This window comes from Bidens hawaiensis, unplaced genomic scaffold, assembly GCF_021521415.1.
Source record: "Bidens hawaiensis isolate Kalapana, Puna unplaced genomic scaffold, B.hawaiensis_p1.1 tig00034611_1, whole genome shotgun sequence".
In the NCBI taxonomy this organism is placed as follows: Eukaryota; Viridiplantae; Streptophyta; class Magnoliopsida; order Asterales; family Asteraceae; genus Bidens; species Bidens hawaiensis.
The window spans coordinates 113,054-134,459 of NW_027495983.1; the positions used below are offsets into that span (position 1 = coordinate 113,054).

Genomic DNA, 21,406 nt, shown 5'->3' on the forward strand with positions numbered 1-21,406 from the left:
CCTTCGGTTAAGAAACTTCCATTTAAGTTGAAGAGAAGAGGGTTTTAAGTTGAATAGAATGCAGTTTCTAGTTTCAATTTGTTTTTCAATGACCATTAACAAAAGTCAATGTCTAGCAATAGTTAGACTATATTTGAGAGACAACCAGTATGGTTTATAAGAAAATATTTAGTAGTTTATAAATTTTAAAGTTTTAATTTATATTTCCAAACAATGTATACTGCGTCTCACTTTTTTTTTTTTGTAATTTTATGTGTTTAAAGTACTTTGTTTACATACTTATCTGAATTGCAATTATATCCAACAATCCTACCAATAAACATATAACGAAAACATTTGTCATCTTAAATCATATATATCTAGATGTCGATTTATATATTTTCACAGTGTCATACACGGGTTAATAACCTAGTAAATAAACATAATAATTGAACAAAACTTACGACTAACCTGTTTCTTTCCACCCAGGAATGATAAGCCAATATTTTTTTTTGAACGACCAATCAAACCAAAATCCATAAAAAAAACAACCAACACTAGCAAGAAAATAAATAAACTCTTTATAGGTACGTATTATTTAAAATGGAGAAGAAAATAAATTTAAAAGAAAATGAAGTAATTTTGTATGACTTAAAATGCAACACACTGATCCCACTTTGATTCTTCTTCAGAAATAATAATAATAATAATAATAATAATAATAATAACATTCATTCATCATTTCATAGTTAGTTGAAGCATTCATTAATCAACACAGCATCAGCTCCCTTTGTTTTTGTTTTGTCTGCTGGATTGGATGATGATGATGATGATGATGATGATGATGATGATGATGAATCGTTCTATTAATGCTTTCATCAAATCCAGAGGTACCCATTTCTCATCTTTCCAGTTATTAGGTTTACAATTATCTCATTATTATCACATTATTAATCCAGCTTCCTTTCACTCCAATACTGCTTACTTAAATCGATCTATGATTGATAAAGTTAGGAACTTGAATGATGCCCTCAACCTGTTCGACGAAATGTCTCAAACACGCCCGCTACCCTCAGTTGTTAAGTTTACTCAACTGTTGAATGCTGTTACCAAAATGAAACATTTTTCATGTTCCCTTGATCTTTTCAACCAAATGTGTGCAATTGGTGTCCCGGTTGATGAATACTCCATCAGCATTGCAATCAGGTGTTGTTGCCAGTTGCATCGCACCAAAGACGGTTTTGCACTCCTTGGATCTTGCTTCAGGCGGGCTATTGCACCCAATGTGTACATATTCTGTGCACTCTTAGACGGATTCGTCGTTGAAGATAGGATTCTTCAAGCAGAAATGTTTTTTAAGAAGCTCATCAAACAAAAACTTTGTGAACCTGATGCGGTTATGTACAACACAATGATTAAAGGGCTTTGCAAGTTCAGTAATAACGTTACCGCAATTGCTCTGCTCAGGCTAATGGAACAGGAAAACTGCAAGCCTGGTATTGTTACATATAACACCATCATTGATAGTCTTTTGAAAGATAAAATGATTGATGATGCTTTCAACCTTTTTGAAGAAATGGTGTTTGAAAAAAGAATTATGCCAGATGTCATCACCTACACCTCTTTAATATGTGGTCTTTCTAAGTTAGGTCGTTGGGATGAAGTCTTAAGGTTGCTAAAAGAGATGGAGGATGAGAAGATTTCTCCAAATGTGCAAACCTTTACTGCATTAGTTGATGCGTTTTGCAAGGAAGGCAAAGTTGAAGAAGCTGAGGCTATTTTCAACATCATGGGTGAGAGAGGTAAGCTTCCAAACATAGTGACATACAATTCACTTATTGATGGTTACTGTCTGCGAGGTGACATGGTTAGAGCAATGGAAATTTTTGATTCAGTGACTCTTAAAGGTCTCTCCCCTGATGTTTTTACTTACAATAGTTTACTGAACGGCTATTGCAAAATTTTGAATATAGAAAAGGCTATGAAAATATTTCGGGAAATGACAGATGTAGGATTAAAACCCGATGTGGTCACTTATAGCACCCTGTTACATGGATTGTTCCTTGTTGGGCGTTGTGTAGATGCACGCAAACTCTTCGATGATATTGTTTTGATGAATTACAACTTTTTAAAACTCTTTTATACCTTTATAAAAAAGGAGAGCATTGATAATGTGTTTACTGTTTACACATCCAGTTAAGTTTGGGAAACTAACTGGTTCAAGCAATATGTCAAAACTCATTTGGTACCCCTGCAGATGCATACACTGGTTTGTCATTTCTCAACTAAAAACTCATTTGTTATTTAAATCGGAATTCCCGAAACTATATTTATTATAGAGTTGACTGATATGTCAACAAAAAGGGTGGGTTAGTGTGCTGTTGGAATGGTCCTGGTATGAAGGGCAACTTGGGAATTTCTGAAAACATGATGCAGTGCTTGAAATTGCTGGTCAAAGTTAAAGTCAAAATCGGGTTTATCCTAGCCAAGTCAAAAGCTGATTTAAAGAAAAATTGGATCTTTTTTTTATTCAACCAAATTAAAAAAAGAAAGAGTTTATTTATAGTTAAATTAATCTGATTAAAACAAACTATTTGTCTAATTTTAATTATGAATTTCAAGACTGCAATACTTAGTTAAAAGTGTATATGTGCATGTTTACATTTTGATTGGGGCTGTTTAAAGAGCCAGTCACTCAGTCAACCCATCTTTGGCTTGGGCTCGATTATTAAGTCAACGCTGCTAAACTCTTATTATTAACAAGCTTAAATTTGAGCTTGAGCTCAGCTCGTAAAAGAACTCGAACTAACTCGTTTAGATCAAAAATATTGTCTAATATTGTTTTTAATATATAAGTAAAAAAGTTAAAATTCTAATGTTCTCTAGTTGGTTCATGTAGGGCTGTAAACGAACCGAACCGGATGAGACCTTGTTCGTGCTCGTCCGTTAAGCTTTTTCTCGGACAAACAGACGATTCACGAACACTCTACTTGTCGAAAATTTGTGTAGGTGTACATTCATTAAGGAATTGAGATTGTTCATGTTCGTTCGTGTCTGTTTGTTAATATTGTAAACGAACACAAACGAACACTAATGAACACTATCGGACATAATTGGACGCTAACGGACACCAATGGTCAGACAAGCATAAACGACCCTAACGTAAACGATTGCATACCAATTTGAGAATAAAAATCACAAATCTACAGAAATTCTGCCACAAATCCAGAGTTACACCCAAATCTACAGAAATTCTGCCACTAATCGGATGCACGTAACCGGACGGATGTAAACGGACACATTACCGAACGTTCACGAACCCTATTGAACGAACGCGACCTCTGTTAGTGTTCGCTCATTAAGCTTACCTAACGAATTTTTTTTGTCAATCTTCCCATATAAAGCTGGAGCTCGATGAGACTCGACTCTTTTTGAGTTTTTTTTTTGTGAATTCGATCTCGAGTAGCTCGACTCAATTGCACAGTGTTTAAAACCGATATATTACGCGCATATTGGATTTGAGCCGATCCCCAGGTTGACTAGACTCTTTTCAATTTATAAGAGCTAGAGCCCGGCTCGTGAGTCTTTTTTTAAGCTCAAGCTTCTGCTTGTTTATTATTTACTAATTGATCACACTTCAATCTCATTAGTTATTTGTAATCATGACATGTAGGCAAGTAAATAATCTTCAAATAAACAAAAGATTAAAGAGTGTTTTAGTGAGATAACTAGATTAGAGCTCATGCTCCACACGGGTATAAAATATAATAAAAATAGAAAATCATTATATTTAATACGTAAATTTAATTATGTCATATAATAACTTTTATTTATGACTTTTTATATTATGCTTTTGATATGTTATGCTTATAATTTTAAGTTGAAAACCAAATCTTGGTATTTGATTTATTTAAATAAAACATTTATACCAATATTGTTATATTAAATATTGTGTATATGAAAATGATATTTATAACAAAATATTGTCACAAATTTAGAAACTTAATTTGCAAAGATTAAGGTTTTGTTGTAAAAGAAAAATAAATAAAATATATTATATTTTAAAATAAAAAGAGAAACGGCGAACAATCTTAAATGGTTGTAATTATGCAAATGTTAACAGTTAAGGTCTTAGGTTAAGAATTAAGAGATATGAGAAGACAATGTGATATTGTAAATTATGCAAATGTTAACAATTAAATATAATTTTGGTTTTATACTTGAAAAGAATCGCATTTATATATGTTAAGTCAATAAATAAAACACAATTACCACTTGAGTGGAGTTGGTAAGTACCTTTGGTTGGAAACATAAGGTCTTAGGTTTGAAACCTGTATCACACAATAATTAATTTTTCAAAAGTACCAGTGAAAAGATCAGATTTTGATCTCTGCTTGATCCGTGTTAGCTCACTTCTCGTTTATCTAACACCAATTGTTAATTGTGTAATTATATCATAAAGTAATTACATAATTACTCTGCTTGTATATATAATTACTCTACTTATTTCATTTGTATTTGATCCAAACCAATTGTTAATTGTGTAATTATATCATAGAGTAATTATATAATTACTCTACTTGTATATATAATTATTCTACTTATTTCATTTGTATTTGATCCAAACCCTGAACACATGAAGGCTTTTAGAAAATGTGTCAACATTAATTGATGTTTGTTGATTGTTCCTGTTTTGGCTTCTTTTTTTATAGGCTGCATTGATGTTTATTAGAGGGATCAATTTTGGCCATTTTTATAATGAATCGATTTGGGTTGTGTTTTATTGAAATATATTTAATATATTTTGCTAAAAGGGGACAGGTTAAACATAGTGAAAGTCGCTCAAAGGCCTTTATTTAATGAGTTTTTTAAATTGGTAAATTTGAAGGGGGTGATGACTTGCGGGGTACTTATTTTAAAAGATGTTTGAGAATAGGGTACGTCGCTATCCAAGATAGGGACATCTCGGGGAATGAAGATTAAATACCGATGTTATGATTGATCAATTTAATCAAGTTCGTGGAACGGTCATCAGTTGAAGGGCATTTTCGTCTTTCCTTTATTAAGTTTTACTTGAGGTTGTGTCGGAGGTTCTAGTCTTGAAAGATAAGGCGAGAAGGAGGTGAATTTTTTGTTTACCTATTTATCGCATTTCAATTCTTTTATTTTTAATTTTTGATATTAAAAACATGCATTTCAAAGAACAAAAGGTTTTACATTTGATCAAATAACGAAGACTAAATATATAACCTAAGATACTAATTCTTTCTGATTTTAATCTTGGCATCATTCAAATTTAAACCATGAGTTATTCATTAGTTCAAATGATAGTGATGATTTGATAAGTTTAGAATCGTATGAGAGAAGAAACTAAGATATAGAGAAGATTTACTCAAATTCTGGAAATTCTCCGGTATGTTCGATTCATTCATTATATAATATAAAAACTAGACTTACAAAGTTGACCCCAACAAATAAAAACAAATCACATTACATCCTATAGAATACAAAATACTTACAACCTAAATAAACTAAAACGACACGGATTATGATTATAGAAGTAAACAAAATGATGTAAGCAATCTCATGTTAGAAAATATTTAGATGAATTCTACACTTATATTTGGTCCAACTCTTTAGGTTTTTAAATGGAGAAAATTAACTTAAAATCATTTTCTAATACTAAATTAAGAAAAATGAAAAAATGAAGTTATTTTATATTACCTAAAATGCAGAATAAGACAAAAGACTAGATTCCACTTAGATTCTTTTACAAATACAAATAAGATGATGATACATACATACATTCATACATGCTTTCTGCATTTCATTCATAGTCAGGGGCGGACCTAGATAGTAGCCGTCGGGGTCCCGGGACACCAATGTTTTTTAAAATTTATTTAGAAGCGATATAGAAAATTTTTGAAGGACCCCATATAAATTAACACTTGGACCCCATATCAATATTACCATTCTAGTCTGGTGGAAACCCCCTTCCAATACCACACAAATGACCCGAGTTCGAGCCTTGCTCTTTCCCATTTTTTTATGTATTTCGTTTTTTTATTATGTTTCTCGTATCGACTCTTGAACCGACCCGAAAAGTTTGAAAACCGACAAAAATAGGACCCCATTGTCAAAAAATCCTGGGTCCGCCACTGTTCATAGTTGGTATTTGGTTGGTTGAACCAGCATTCATTACACATTCAGCATTCATTAGCTCTGTTTCTCTTCTCTGCTGGATGATGATGATGATGATGATGAATCTTTCAAAATCTGCTGCTGTTGATTATGCTTTCAGAGGTACACATTTCTCATATTACAAGTTCTTAGGTTTACAATTTGGTACTCACATTATTATTAAACCTGCTTCCATTCACTCGGATAATAGTGACCGCAGCCATCGGTCTAAGCTCGATAAAGTTAGGAACTTGAATGATGCACTGAACCTGTTCGACGAAATGTCACACACACGCCCGCTGCCCTCGGTTGTTATGTTTAATCAGCTGTTAACTGCTCTTATCAAAATGAAACATTTTTCATGTTCCCTTGACCTTTTCAGCCAAATGTGTGCAATTGGTGTCCCTGTTAGTAAAATTACCATGAGCATTGCAATCAAGTGTTGTTGTCAGTTGCATCGCACCAAAGACGGTTTCGCACTCCTAGGATCTTGCTTTAGGCGAGCTATCGTTCCCCATGTGTACATATTTAATGCGCTCTTAGACGGACTCGTCATTGAAGACGAGATACTTGAAGCAGAAATGTTTTTCAAGAAGCTCATTAAACTAAAGCTTTGTGAACCTAGTGTGGTTACATACAACACAATGATTAAAGGGCTTTGCGGGTCCAGTAATAATGTTACAGCTCTTGCTCTGCTCAGGCTAATGGAACAAAAAAACTGCAAGCCTGATATTGTTACATATAGCACCATTATTGATAGTCTTTGCAAGGATAAAATGACAGATGATGCTTTCAACCTCTTTCAAGAAATGGTGTTTGAAAAAAGAATTATGCCAGATGTCATCACCTACACCTCTTTAATATGTGGTCTTTGTAAGTTAGGCCGTTGGGATGAAGTCTTAAGGTTGCTAAAAGAGATGGAGGATGAGAAGATTTCTCCAAATGTGCAAACCTTTAATGCATTAGTTGATGTGTTTTGCAAGGAAGGTAAAGTTGATGAAGCCGAGGCTGTTATAAACATCATGGTTGAGAGAGGTAAGCTTCCAGACATTGTGACATACAGTTCGCTTATTGATGGTTACTGTCTGCGAGGTGAAATGATCAAAGCAAGGGATATGTTTGATTCAATGACGCTTAGAGGTCTCGTTCCTAATGTTGTCACTTACAATAGTTTATTGAATGGGTATTGCAAAAGTCAGAATATAGAAAAGGGTATGCAGGTATTTCGTGCAATGACTGGCCAAGGTTTAAAACCCGATGTGGTCACTTACAACACCATGTTACATGGGTTGTTTCAGGTTGGCCGTTGTGTAGCTGCACACAAACTCTTTGATGAGATGCACGCACAAGGCCAAATTCCAAACGAGTGCACTTATGGAATAATTTTAGAGGGTCTTTGCAACAACAATCTACTAGAAGATGCGCTCTCTTTGTTTCATTTGGTGGGCGACGGTAGACTAAATAAAAATATTGTTGTTTATAATATCCTCATTGATGGGGCAGGAAAAGGTGGGAAATTTCACATTGCAAGGAATCTTTTTCGTGACATAGTTGATAAAGGTTTGCAACCTAATGTTAGGACATATAATGTGATGATTAGTGGTTTTTGTCGGGAAGGTGTACTGCAGGATGCAAAGGACTTGTTTCTTAGAATGGAAGAGAGTGGCTGCCCACCAAGTAATGTTACTTATTGTGTTCTTCTCCAAGGATACCTAAGGAACAAATGTTTTGAAGATGTGGAGATGCTTTTACAGGAGATGGATGGTAGAGGTTACTCTCTTGATGCTACAACCTTATCGTTGTTAATAGATGGAGTTGCAGCTGGTTCATTAAGTAGAAGCTTGCTTAGGTTGTTAGGTAAGCTTGTGCCAAAAGAATTATTGGATGACCCTAGCTTGTGCTCCTTAAAGAGACACTGAAATGGTAATTGTGGGATTTAAAATGAAGATTGTAACTTACATATTGTAGAATTGGTCTTTATCTGTTTGGTCTAATTAGACATTTTTTATTTAATGAATTCACAACGCTTAGATATTTGTGTTTGTTGTAGGTTAATGATGTTTTGGTAGTTTCATGAATACTAGCGGTAACATCTTTGTGTTTTACTTTATGCTTCATGAGGCATGACCTTATATGCTAGTTTTTGTAAGATAGCAACAATGTGGATATCATAGCTTGATCACAGTTACTTTTTCAAAAGTCAACCCTTCATATCCAGATCGCCATCCTTTTCACTTCTTCAATCAACCACTAGAGTTCTGCATACATATCGCTATATTTTTACTGTTTCATTGATTTATAGCCACTGTGGAATTACAATAGACCCCCTGCTTTGTGATTAGAGGGCCCGTTTCCGTGTGTATTTCTGTCCTTTTGCCATCAGCTTTTATAAGACGTAATTGACCCGTTAGTGATTGTATTTGGATTGGAAAACCTCTGACTAAATGTGAGTTTGACCAAAAAGTCTTTGGTTACAAATCATTTCAAGTAGAGATGGCCATAGGATTGAATTTGAAGAGTTGTGACTCTTAAGGGTAATTTGGTCAAACTACAGTGGAATCTAAAGGATATGAAAACCACCTGACTAAGTTTGAATGTATAGACAAGTTTGACTTTTTTAGTCAATTTGGACTTTTTAAAGTCAATTATGATTTTTGGATATCTTTGACTTTTTGGTCAAAGTTGAGCTGATTTGTGATGTCATAGATGCAATTCTTTGTTGTTTTGAATTGCATATATATATATATATATATATGGTCTAAAAGCTCAAAAGTTTATTATTCTTGATATGGGTAATTTGGTCATTGGGAATTACAAACAAGATACTCAGAAACTACATAATACAGATGGAGTTTGAAGTCATTAAGGGTAATCTGGTCATTACTGATAGCTAGCAACTTGTGAGTAATTTGGGGGTAATTGTGACTTTTTGGTTTATTTTGACTATTTTTGGGTCAATAGTTGTCTTTTTGGTCAACGTTTCCTTTCCTTTTTCTTCTATTTTTGGGTCAATAGTTGTTTTATTGACTCTCACCGTTAGTTGACCGTCAATTGACTGTTGGTATTTTAGTAATAAGACTAACATATTAAGGGTATTTTAGTAATCTTCTAATAATAATAATAATAATAATATAATAATAATAATATAAGTCAAATTTCAAAATGAATCATCAATCATCTGATCCATCACCGTGAAATATATTGTGATAATATATTATCATCATATATTAGCTAATCATCAGCAGCTCATCTTCATCATCATCAACCTCAAACATACTTGATGTTCATCATCATCATCAACCTCAAATCCTCAAACCTCAAACCCTAGATTTCATCACTCAAACCCTCAAATCTCTCAAATCCCACCACCAATCGCTTCAATAATTCAACCACCGCACCCATAAATCATTCCGATCAAAACCCCTAACCTCTGGCACCACGCCGCCGCCACGACAGCCACCGCCGCCATGGATACTAATTTAAACAGTTTTGTTGGGATTTATTACAGTGTCGTTTAATACATAACCAACGTTAAGTAGTGAAGAAACACTAACCGGACCCCGGGCTAGTTACTAGTAACCTGGGGGTTGGAGAGATGTTTCCCACGAGGGGTTAGACCCTTGGAAGATGGTTCTTCTGATAACCTGCAAAACAGACACCGTGAGCTCGTCACTGAGAAGGGGGGGGTTCCTCCTTGTGACCACCCTCCGGCGTGAGAATCAGACTAGATTGCTCTTTAAATATAAAAGTATATTAAGAGATTGCTAGAGCAGATATCAGGTATATTATGATGATAATGTAATAAGATATGATCATACCATTTGTGGTATTTATAGCCGAAGGTAGGTTTCCAAGGGGTTTAGCCGGCCCAACACGCTACCAACTGTAACCTATGCACGTGCCCTGCCTGTGAGTGGTGGATAGGTAGCGGCTGACACAGAGCAGGCGTGTCGTGCACTCTTCCTCTTCTGCCAACTACAGGCTAGGCACGTGGTATGGCAGGAGTTGGTGGGTAGGCGGCGGCTATTGGTCACAGTGCTGTGGCGTGCTGTCTGCCATGCTGCTGTCAGTGAGCTGTCGCATTCTTGGTCAGATCTTTTGTCTGTACCTCGTCAGGTATCACACAAAAGATCCTCCATCATACGGACTGGCTCATTTAGGCGGGAGTTTTCCCCCTCCCGCCTTTGCTCATTCCTTCAGGTGACACTGGGGAGAGTTAAGTGCCTAGTGCGTGTAGCCATGCTGCGCGGGTGGCCTTCCCTCATGGCTTGTATCCGAGGCTGCGGGAACAGGCGGAGTCCTTCACCATGGGAGGCATTTCCTGCGGGACCAGCTTGCATACTGCGCGTAAGGACGTCACTTCTCTGAGCGTGGTTGGTCCTGCGGATCCAGTTGGTCTCTGCGCAGACGTCCCTGTTTAAGGTGAGTCTTGCGGGTCCAACTGGGCTCTGCTGGGACCTACCTCTTCAAGTCCCCCCAGTCCAATGTTCTTCTCATGCGTGTTTAATAAAGTGAGGTGAACTTTTGGACTTAAAAAGGGTTTTGAAAAGGGTTCTGTAAGGTTTTCCATGGGAAGTCCTTGTCACTTGCAGAAATGCCCGAGTTTCCTGCTTGGTCTTTGGGTATGATGCGGGTAGGTCTGTAACCTCCTCGCAGGTCAGGAGCATTGAGTCCCAGTTGTGTGGATTCTCCATGAGGTTTTGGTAGTTTTGAACATAGTGATCAATTATGTTAAAACCACCAATTCCATCCTGGAGCTTCAAACAACGTAGTTCTCGACGTTCCCGCTATGCGGGGATGTTATTTCCTTTCCCGCAAGCATTGCCCAGAAGATCCTTCTTGGTTTCAATTCCCAGCGGAGCGCTAGGTATGTGAAGGGTTTTGCCTTAACACTGTACCTGCGCTCGTCTTACGGTTACTTTACTTCCAAGGTATTCCTGGCGTCAATTCCCTGCGGGTGCTAGGTATGTGAAGGGTTTTGCCTTTACACTGTACCCGCACCTGTCTTATAGTTACTTGGTTGCCGAGGTACTTGGCTTCAATTCCCTGCGGGTGCTAGGTATGTGAAGGGTTTTGCCTTAACACTGTACCCGCATCCGTCTTATGGTTACTTGTTCGCCAAGGTTTTCTTGGCTTCAATTCCCTGCGGGTGCTAGGTATGTGAAGGGTTTTGCCTTAACACTGTACCCGCATCCGTCTTATGGTTACTTGTTCGCCAAGGTTTTCTTGGCTTCAATTCCCTGCGGGTGCTAGGTATGTGAAGGGTTTTGCCTTAACACTGTACCCGCATCCGTCTTACGGTTACTTGCTTGCCAAGGGGTAAGGGGTATTTTCCCGCTTACTTTTTTAATACTTTCGAATTTTGAATTTTGAAAATCGAAGAGTTGGTGAAAAGATAAACCTCTGAAACGTCGTGCGACGGTTTCTTCTGACTGTGTCAGGACGTGCAGGAAGTTATGGTGACGTGACAGAACATGGTCATTCCAGTCGCTTTTTCAGGCGCGTGGGAGCGATTTTTCGGGCGCGTGGCCGCGAAATTACTGGCACACGTCCTTTCAACAGCTGTTGCCAGCTTGCTTTTTGCCACGTGTCATAGTTTCATTGCACATTTGATTTCTCTCTCCTCCGCATTAAATTCACCGCATTAATTGCGATTACTATATAAAGGGGGAGAGGGTTATTTGCAATTCACACTTTCCACTTTCATCTCTTCTTCTCAAGTAATTTCCGGCAAATTTTTCTGTTCAGTAAAGCATTACCTTGAAATCTCTTTTCGTCTTTCTTCCACCATGTCTTCTCATGATGCTGATGACCAGAAAACTGCTGGCGAATGCCAGTGCTCTCTTCCTGTCGATCTGTACCAGTATATCATCAGGAAGTTCATGCTCGAGTCTCTCGAGCCTGAGTTTCCTGAACCCCACCATACTGTGTACGATGCCCCTAGTGGCAAGATCGGGGTTTATGCTGCATTCTTTGTCTATGGGAACCTTAGGTTTCCGTTGACAAAGTTTGTGTACCGTGTCCTAGAGAGGCACGGTGTGCACCTGACAGAGGTGCACCCCATGGCCATTGCCAAGGTCCGGCACTTTGAGTGGGTGTGCCGGATACTGGGCCTTGAGCCCCTCGTTGATCGCCTGATGACCTTCTATACATGGAGGTGCATCCAAGGGTGGTACACTCTTACAACCCGTATCAAGGGTTTAAAGATTTGTACCACCGAGCGGAGTCTTCGCTCATGGAGAAGAGAGTTCTTCTTCATATCCGCTCGCGCCATCCCCATCGCCATGAAGTTCAAGAATGGCCAGGCGCTTCCGAACCTTCCCGCCCTCAACTACGAGGAGGCGGAATGGTTCTCGAAGATTTCCCGGGTCCAGTCCCCGGTTTTCCGTTTTCCGGAGTCGGCGATGGTGATGTTGGGGATGAGCCGGGTGTGGAAGGCGGCGAATGCGGATAAGGTTCCGATCGTCCTTGAATATGGTTCGAACTCTGTCCCTTATGGTACGTCTTGTTTCATTTTGCTGACTTCGATTTTTACTAACTTTCTTGTTGATTTCAGAGGGGAACGATCTTCAGTCGCTCCTGAACCCGCGGGAGGAAGATGGTCCCGCGCGGATGGGTACTCGTGCTCTGGACGAGAACGAGTTGCCCATCTTAGAGCAGACCGCGGGTCGGTTCGTGGAGGTTTACCCGCCAGGCCAAGAGATCCTGAGCCTCCGACGGCCAGGTAAGCCTATCTTCTACCCTGAACCTCTCAATGCTGTGCCTGCTGCTGGAGTTCATGACATTTCTTCTTCTGAGGAATCCGCAGAAGGTCCTCCACTGGTGCGGAAGAAAAAGGCTGCCGTCGGGAAGGGCAAGGAGAAGGTGGCCTCTACGGCCGACCCGGTAGTCCTATCTGACTCGGAGTCAGATAATGCAGAGGTGGCGGGGAAGCCCGGTGGTGAGGAGACCACCGCTCCGGAGGCTGCAGGTGTTACCTCCGGGGAGGCAGCGACGACGACGGTTACCGGTGTCAAGAGGCCGGCTCCATCGGGTTCGCCCCCGCTCGTCCGTGCGTTCAAGCTCAAGAAACCCCGTGAGTACCCCCATAATTCTTGTCTAGATTTGTTGTTTCAAATAAATTTTTCTAACACTTTTGCTTGTGCAGGTGTGGATGTTGACGCATTCCAGGGTGGAGTTGGAGCAAGTATTCCCCCGCCAATGACGGTAGGCTCGGTCAGCCTTCCCGAGGCGTCGACCCAGGCGTCTACGCCTGCTTCCGCTGGTTCCAGCCTTCCTGAGGCTGTTCCAGCTGAGAAGGTGTCTCCGCCGGCCGTGAGTGCAATTTTTACAGCATCTTTCACGGAGCCGGCGGTTACTGTTACTCAGGAGGTGGCGCCAAACATGGCTACCACAGCGGCTGCCACTATACCTGCGCCACCGGCACCGACGGCCGGACCATCAGGTATGCGCCAAGCTTCCCGCCGATCTATGCCACCTTCCCGTCTGCCTGACCTGTTGGATGGATTTCCTTTAGGTTCAGGTGATGGGTTTGGCGGCTATCGGCCTGTTATTGACCCTACAGGTACGTAGGGTTCTTTTTCCCTTATATATTTTTATCATCTTTTCCTAACTGCCTTTGTTTCTTTTGCAGTGTCGGATTCCAATGAAGTGTATGTTCCAAGATGGAACATACGCCGAGGAACAACCCTTCGTACCCCTGTGGAGTGCGTGGACTGGGCTCGCCACGCTGCTCCTCATGGTGCGTTGGGGGAAGCCATGGCTAGCTACCAAGAGGGTAGGCTAACCAATGAGCTTCGGGTTCTCCAGGCCCGGACGCAGCCCCGCGTCGAGCTGCTTTGTCGTGAAAACGACAAGTTAAAAGCAGCTCGCGCCAAAGATGTATCTGAAGCGCGGGCTCTTCGGGAGGAGAACCGGCAGTTGGCCGCTGCCGCAGCCGAGAAGGAGAAGGCATTCAAGGCCCTCGAGGTTGAAGTCCAGGCGCGACTCGAGGCCCGCTCCAAGGCTGCCCAAGCTGTGAATGAACAGCTTCGGCTGGCCAAGGAGACTGCGCGAAACTCAACTGAGAGGGCTACCAAGGCTGAAGCTGTTGTTGAGCCGCTTCGCGAAGAGAATGAGCAGCTTAAATGCAAATTAAAGGCTCTTCAGCATGCTCATGACGCCTTGGCAATGGAAGATGCCAAGAAGCTGCAGGAGATCCTTGACCAGAGGGGGGTGCTTGACCGTACTGAAAGGAAACTCAAAAGCGTCGAAGAGGCTGCCGCCAAGGAAGTTCAACTTGCCAACCTTGATAAAAACGGAGCCGAACGTGCTTACAAAGAAAGTCAAGCTACCCTCCAATGGCTGCTTCGAGAAGCGTTGCCTCAGGTATCTTTATCTTTTTCTTTACGCTTTCCGCTCGTAATTAAAAAATGTTCTAACTTGTATTCATTTGTAGGTTGCGCGTCGGGTCCTTTCAGAGACCTCTTATGACGATGCGATGAGCGCAGCCCTCAACGCTTCTCATGAGGATGGGGAGAAGACTGGCTTCCTGGTTGGTCTAGGGTTTGCTGAGAGAGGCTTTCCGCCCTCCAACTTCCCTTTATTCAATGTTAATACTGAAGCTGCTTATGACCAAGCTGTGAACCAGTACGCTGCCTTCCCGCATCCAGTGGTGGAGAAGGTGAATGAGGCTGCTGCTGCTGATGATGGGCTAAACATCCTTAAGGCTTTCCTTGGGCAGCCACGCTCAGACGGTGCTGGTCCAAGCGGAGGTGGCCCTGAAGCCTGATCCTGAAGATCTCTTCCCACCGCTAGGATAGACTTAGCTTTGTATAGATTTCTTTTAGGCGGGTAGTTACCCGGCCACTGTTGTAATACATCATTGAAATATTAATCTTTTTGCGTATAAGACTGTTATTTCCTTCTTTGGGTTCCTTGCTTTATAAACTTATGACTTGCATACTTAGTTTAAATTAGCAATTTTCCAAGTGTTCAGAATAAGAACCTTTGAACGTGGTTGATAGTGGGTTAAAGTTTCGCTTCCTCCTTCGTGATTGTGCGGGTAGAACCGTCACTTGCACTTAGTAGGATGGCAGAACTTTACCCTTATCTGACCTGCGTGTAGGTTTTTCTCATCTTTTGAGGATAAGTTAACCTTTGAACGTGGTTGATAATAGGTGAAGTTTTGCTTCCTCTTTCGTGATTGTGCGGGTAGAACCGTCACTTGCACTTAGTAGGATGGCAGAACTTTACCTTTATCTGACCTGCGTGTAGGTTTTTCTCATCTTTTTAAGAATTTTGTTTTGAACCGTTCGACGCGCGGTTGTCGATAGGTTAGTGTTCATTTTCCTTTCATGATTCATGCGGATAGACCGGCACTTTCATTTAATGGGATGAACTCTTTCAACTCACCTGCGTGAAGGTTTGCCACGTTATTGGTTTCGTGCGGGTAAGACCGCCTTCCCACGCAACGACTTCACGTAATGTGAATGTCGTCACCAGTGTTGGATAGTTTTAACCGTTCGACGCGCGGTTGTTGACAGGTTATTCAGTTTCCTTATTGATTCATGCGGATAGACCGGCACTTTCATTTTTGGGTGCTGAACTTTTTCCCCTTCAACTGACCTGCGTGAAGGTTTGTTACGTTATTGGGTTCGTGCGGGTAGGACCGCCTTCCCATGCAATGATTTCACGTAATTATGCGGTGAAAACCGGCATATTAGTGTCCAGAAAAGTATAAATGTAAAATCATCAGCTTCGATGTTCTAGAGAGAATCATTTCCATTAGAAGTGGCTCTTGGCCTTTTCTTTACAAATTGGAATTGATTTACATGCAAACTGTGTAAATGAGCTCCCTTCCATGTTGTTGGGATGGGAGCGCCATCGAGCCGACACGCACCTGTTTCGGGATCTCGTTCTTTACGCAGCATGTAGTCTCTATTGAAGCTGATTTTTTATTCGTGTTTACCCCAGCCGTGGTTCCACACGCACCTGCCTGCCTGCTTAGCTTTTATTTCGCCACGAGGTGCGCGAGCGTCCCATCTCTGACGAATGTTTCGACCATGTCTTTTACGTCTATGCATTCTTCAGTGTTGTGGCCTTTTGTTCTGTGATAGTCACAGTACTTGCTCCGATCAGCATCGTGACGATGTCGGATTTCTGGAGGCTTTGGCCATGGGAGCTCTTCAGTAGCAAATATGTCAGTGACGCTTTTGGTAAGTGGCGTCCATCTGGGGTTCCGGTGCGGCTTTACATTATCCCTTTCACCCAATCGGTGCTGTAAGCCGGATGAGGTGTCAAAGTTTACCCTTGACTGCCAAATGCCTTGCTTCCGTTTTTTGTTCAATCGGGCGGTGAGGACGTTGTCCTCTCTCGTCCTCTGGGTGTAAAGGTTTGTGTTCTGCGGAAGGTCTCTACCCAGTTGCTTCTCCGTTTCCGCATAGCGTTTGGCTGCTGTCATGATGCCATCCCATGTGGATGGCATTCCATCTTTACCCGTTAGGGTCCGGATAAGCTCTGGGTCCTGCGCGCCCTGGATGAAGGCTGCGCGAACAAGATCCTCGCTGATATTGCCCAAACTTAACTTCTTCGAGTTGAAGCGAGTGATGAAGTTTGGCAGAGATTCATCTTCTTCCCGTGTGCATTTGAGGATTGTCCATTGCTCCTCGGTATACTTTCGCTGCTGGCTGAAGTGTTGGCTAAACTTCTGCTGGAAGTCTGCCCAGTCGTAAATGTGGTTAACCGGTAAACGATCAAACCAAGCCCTAGCAGCCCCCACTAGCGTCATTTGGAACATGTAACACCACGTGGGTTCCGTCCAATTGCTAACGGTTGCCCCCGCTATGAACCTGTTCAAATGATCGTCTGGATCAGATAGGCCATCATATGTGCCTATGTTAGGCATTTGTTTAGCACTTTTCGGGGCAATTGCTTCAGCAATGTCCCTTGCAAATTTGGACGTTCCTGCATTTGTAACGTTTGGTCTGAACGTTTTAGAGAAGTCTCGTGGACTTCCATCTATGCTTTTCGGTTTGAAGGCTTGTCCAAAATGCCTTTTCGGTTGGGTTTCCGTTTCTTTACGCTTCCCTTTTGCCTTATGACGAGGGTTCGCGTCGGAGTCGGATTCCTCCGAGTCATCCTCCCAGTATTCGAATTCGTCGGCCTGTTGCACGGAACGCAAGCGTTCGTTCAACTCAGCCTGGAATTCCTTTTGTCGTACCTCCGCCCATGCCTTGACTTCGTCGAGAGTCTGGCGGGGGAGTCTTCGTTTTTCAAACTGGGTATCGGTGGATCCCAGTAGGCGGTCATTTACTGCACTTGCCCCTGCTTTAGTAAGTGGGGTAGTGTTCGTAAAATTTACTTCACTTGCTCCGGCTTCGGTAGCCGTAGTGTTTGTAAAAACTGTGTTGCCGGTATTCCCCCCAATGGCTGGGGTTGTGGTTACCGGAATTTCTCTAACCATCTTTTGTATAAAGTTTTGAAAAAACTGGAGAAAATTGTAGTTCTAGCTTTATGCACGGATGGCGCCAATGAAGACGGTTATAACTATTAGTTTAAGTGTAATACATAAGACGGTTACACCCCCACTAACCCCTTTCTCTCTCATATTATATTTGAACAACGCTATATACAAGTGTTTTCTGCTGAACACAACTAAAACCAGGATCCATCTGAACTCCATTATATTCTTTTGAACACAACCAAACCTACCACCACACTAATATAAAGTTGGTTTAGATTTGGCTTTAATTTGTTCATATTCACCGATTGATTCCATTGGGTGTTGTATCTCAATTAGGTGCTTTGGACAATCTCCAAACTAATCTTGCTTCTTCTTCTTCTTCTTCTTCTTCTCATTTCTAAGGGAAATCCTTAAGCAGGTATTTAGGTTACTTTTTTTTATAATTCACATTTGATTTTTTTTTTAATACCAGCAATCACTCAGGGTCATTGGTCCCGATTTGATTGGGTCAATCTAATTTAAAAGGTTGAGTAATGTTCAGGTCAAAAATAGTTTAGAACTAAACAGGAGCTAACCTTATTTATGAAGAAATATATATATATATTTTTTTAGAAAATATTGATCCTTTTATATATAACACAAACCGAACTACATCTGGATAATGGGAAAGCGAGCAACAAGCTGCGCCGCTATCCCCTTTTGAATAGCAAAGCCTATTCTACTAAATATAAATCCTTGGTTCCTCGGGCTCTGCGAGTCACTGTGGACTACCTTTTGCACCCGCTCCAAGAAGCGAACCGCCTCGGGAGCTAGGAATTCAAAAGTGTCGAAGGCAAATGGAATGAACACGTGCTGATTCTCCAAACACAATGTCTCATGCTTAGCAACCTTCCTAGACTCCGCTCTCAAAACCGTCTGTCCCGGTACGACACCACTGTCTCTCAGCCCCACCAACGGGGACACCCCAGTGAGGTTAACACACGCATGCTTACCCCCTGCCTAGCCAAACACAAGAACATCCGCAAGACGCAGGGTAGATCTTCCCTCACGCGGATCAGTCAAAAAGTTAACAGGTGTCTCTTTCTTGGCTGAGATCCCGGCACGTCTAAGCACATCCCATAACACATCTCTAACCCAGTCATGACGATACTTGAATCCCGGCAATTCCTTACAGCGGAGGGCATGCTCACCGAATATATCCAAACAAGCTTTTTACAAATGGGGCATAATTCATCTGGAGGAAAAAGGGGAATCATAAGCCGGTATTTAAGGATGGCTTTGTATTCAACTGCCGACATCCGTTGCCCAAGACCTTCAATGGGCACAACAGTCAAAAAATCCTGGGCATGAGCCCCCTTGAGACAAGCTAAAACTGCCTTTTGTCTTAGGGTCATATCGAATCGCTCCTCCAAATCATGTACGTGTTTACCATAAAGAGCACTCGCCAAGGTTTGTTGAGGTTTCTTGGGGGCGGTCTCCTTATCAGTAAAACCGCCTATATCAAGGTTCGGGAGAGTTGTTCCAATATTACCAAGTGCAAAAGAGTAGTCATGATCTACCCCCATAACACCAGCGTTCGCAGGACGTGGTCTTGCAATTTCCACGACTGAGACCTGGAAGAAATATGAGGTTAGTTAAGAAACATAAACCCAAACGCGCTACCCAAACACAACCCGTTAAGAATGTCCAGTTTGGTTCGGGTAAAACATGGTTCAAACTGAAATAGGAACTAACCTCACTTTGAAGAAAAGATGAGGTTAGTGAAGAGTTAAGACACGTGAACCTGAATACAACCCGCATATTCACAGGTTGACCCCCGTTGTGTTTTTTTTTTCCTTTTTATGTACTAATTTCTGATCCATATTTTGGTATTTGAGTAATTTGGATGACGAAAAATTTGTGTCTTCCCAGTTTCCACACAATTCAGAAGCTGTGGTATGTCTTCTTGTAAGCTGTCTTATTATTAATGTCAATGCAGCAGGTCCAATTATCCAGAGTATATTGCAGGCTTGCAGCAGGTCCTGATTATCCTTTTTGCAGAAGGGATTGTGACAAAAAAGAGATACATTTGCTTATTATTTGCATTAACTCGGTGATATAGTGATATGCTCTTACATTTATGATATATGGATATAGCATATTACATTTACGTATCTCATTGTTTCCTTTGCTTGGTTTTGGTCTTTTAGTTTCTTTACTCTTTTTTTATATATGTTAATATTTATAAAAATAACGAATTCTATTTGAAATCTATCACTATCTTCTGTTGTATTTAGAATGCAATTTTTACCTTATTCTGTCTTTGTTATAAGGTTGAAAACTGGATGTCATTTCCAACTACAAGTATTACAATGACATGCTGCAGAGGACTAAAGGTAGATGTGTTACAATGATGTGTTTTAAGGTAGATGATGCCATGTTGAAAAATGAAATGCAAATTTCTTTTCTTTTCCCCTTACTTTTTTGCATTATACCGCGTTAATCTTTTTTCATATGAGGGCTGGATAGTGGCATCATAATTGTGGTGTAACGATATATATTATTTAGTTATTTACAGTTTTATTATTCTCCGCACAGTGTTGTGCAAATTTCCCTCAGTGGAGATCACTACCTTGACCTCCTTTGTGCAATATTAGCAAGACGAATCACATTCTAAATTGAACTTTTTTATGTCCTCATTGAAATTACTACTGTTTACGGCTTTACCATTCTTATACCAACTAATAGATAAAAGACGTTAAACATGAGCGATTGATTTAGTGAAAAAAATATGATCGACTCCTCATAACACTTGTGACAATTTTTTAATTTTTGACAGCTATAATGTATTATGGAGCGATACACGCAGGTTTGAGCATCACCTGGTATTTATTGGCTTGCTGATAATGCAATATAAAAACTTATGGCACTCCAAGAAAGAGGTTTATCATGTCTTTGGTAATATTTAGATTTTTTTGTTATTTAGGAGGTGTTTGGGATTTGCTTATTTTATCTCCTTATGACTTATAAGAACTTATAAGGTGTTTGGGAAAGCTAAAGGTTATGAGTTTATAAGACAATTTTGTAACTTATGACTTATTATATAAGTTATAAGGTTAAATAAGGAATCCCAATTCCCAAACACCTCCTTACTACGAGATATTCATTGGGCTTTTAGCTATTTTAAGCAGATGCTACGAGGTGTGTTATAATTAATTAGATGAGTACTATGAATCCGGGACAAAAAATGATCAACTATAAAAAAAACATTCATGTAAAAGATGGAAGCAATGTATAAAGAGAAAAATTTGGAAATTAAGTATTGGAAGTTTGATCACATAAATCTGCTCTTTATTATCTATTACTTAAAAAGAAGTTTTTTGAGATTTGTTATTTGTGTTTGGTGTTACAAGTTTGCATATTGTAAATATAAAATTAATACACAATTTCTCAATAAAACATTATGAAATATAATATATGTTATTTATTATAAATTTTTCTTAATTTCATAATTTTTGTACCCAGGATACACGGGTTTATAACCTAGTAAACTATATATAATATATTTTTTTAACATGGAGACCTTAATTAAGTGTGGACTTAAAGCCCAGCTTATTTCCGCTGTCACACTAGCAGAACCTTGTTTACGGTTATCATTTTTACTCCTTTTAACTTCTCCGTAAACTTAAAATCATTTTCTAATTGAAAGACAAAAGACAAGATTCCACTTATGATTTTTTAAGAAATACAAATACAAACAATTAAATATACACAGATGCTCCGTTTGTCTGCTGGTAGATGATGATGATAATGATAATGATAATG

At 40.2% G+C, this 21,406-nt stretch overlaps 1 protein-coding gene across 1 annotated transcript; it reads left to right on the plus strand.

The window, feature by feature from the left end:
* Nucleotides 1–854: 854 nt before the first annotated feature.
* LOC143586330 (uncharacterized) lies at nucleotides 855–8,477 on the plus strand. Its single transcript, XM_077067898.1, has 2 exons — nucleotides 855–2,174; nucleotides 6,172–8,477. The coding sequence occupies exons 1-2, from the start codon at nucleotides 977–979 to the stop codon at nucleotides 8,076–8,078; spliced, it is 3,105 nt and encodes a 1,034-aa protein (XP_076924013.1). The 5' UTR covers nucleotides 855–976; the 3' UTR covers nucleotides 8,079–8,477.
* The last annotated feature ends 12,929 nt before the right edge of the window (nucleotides 8,478–21,406 follow it).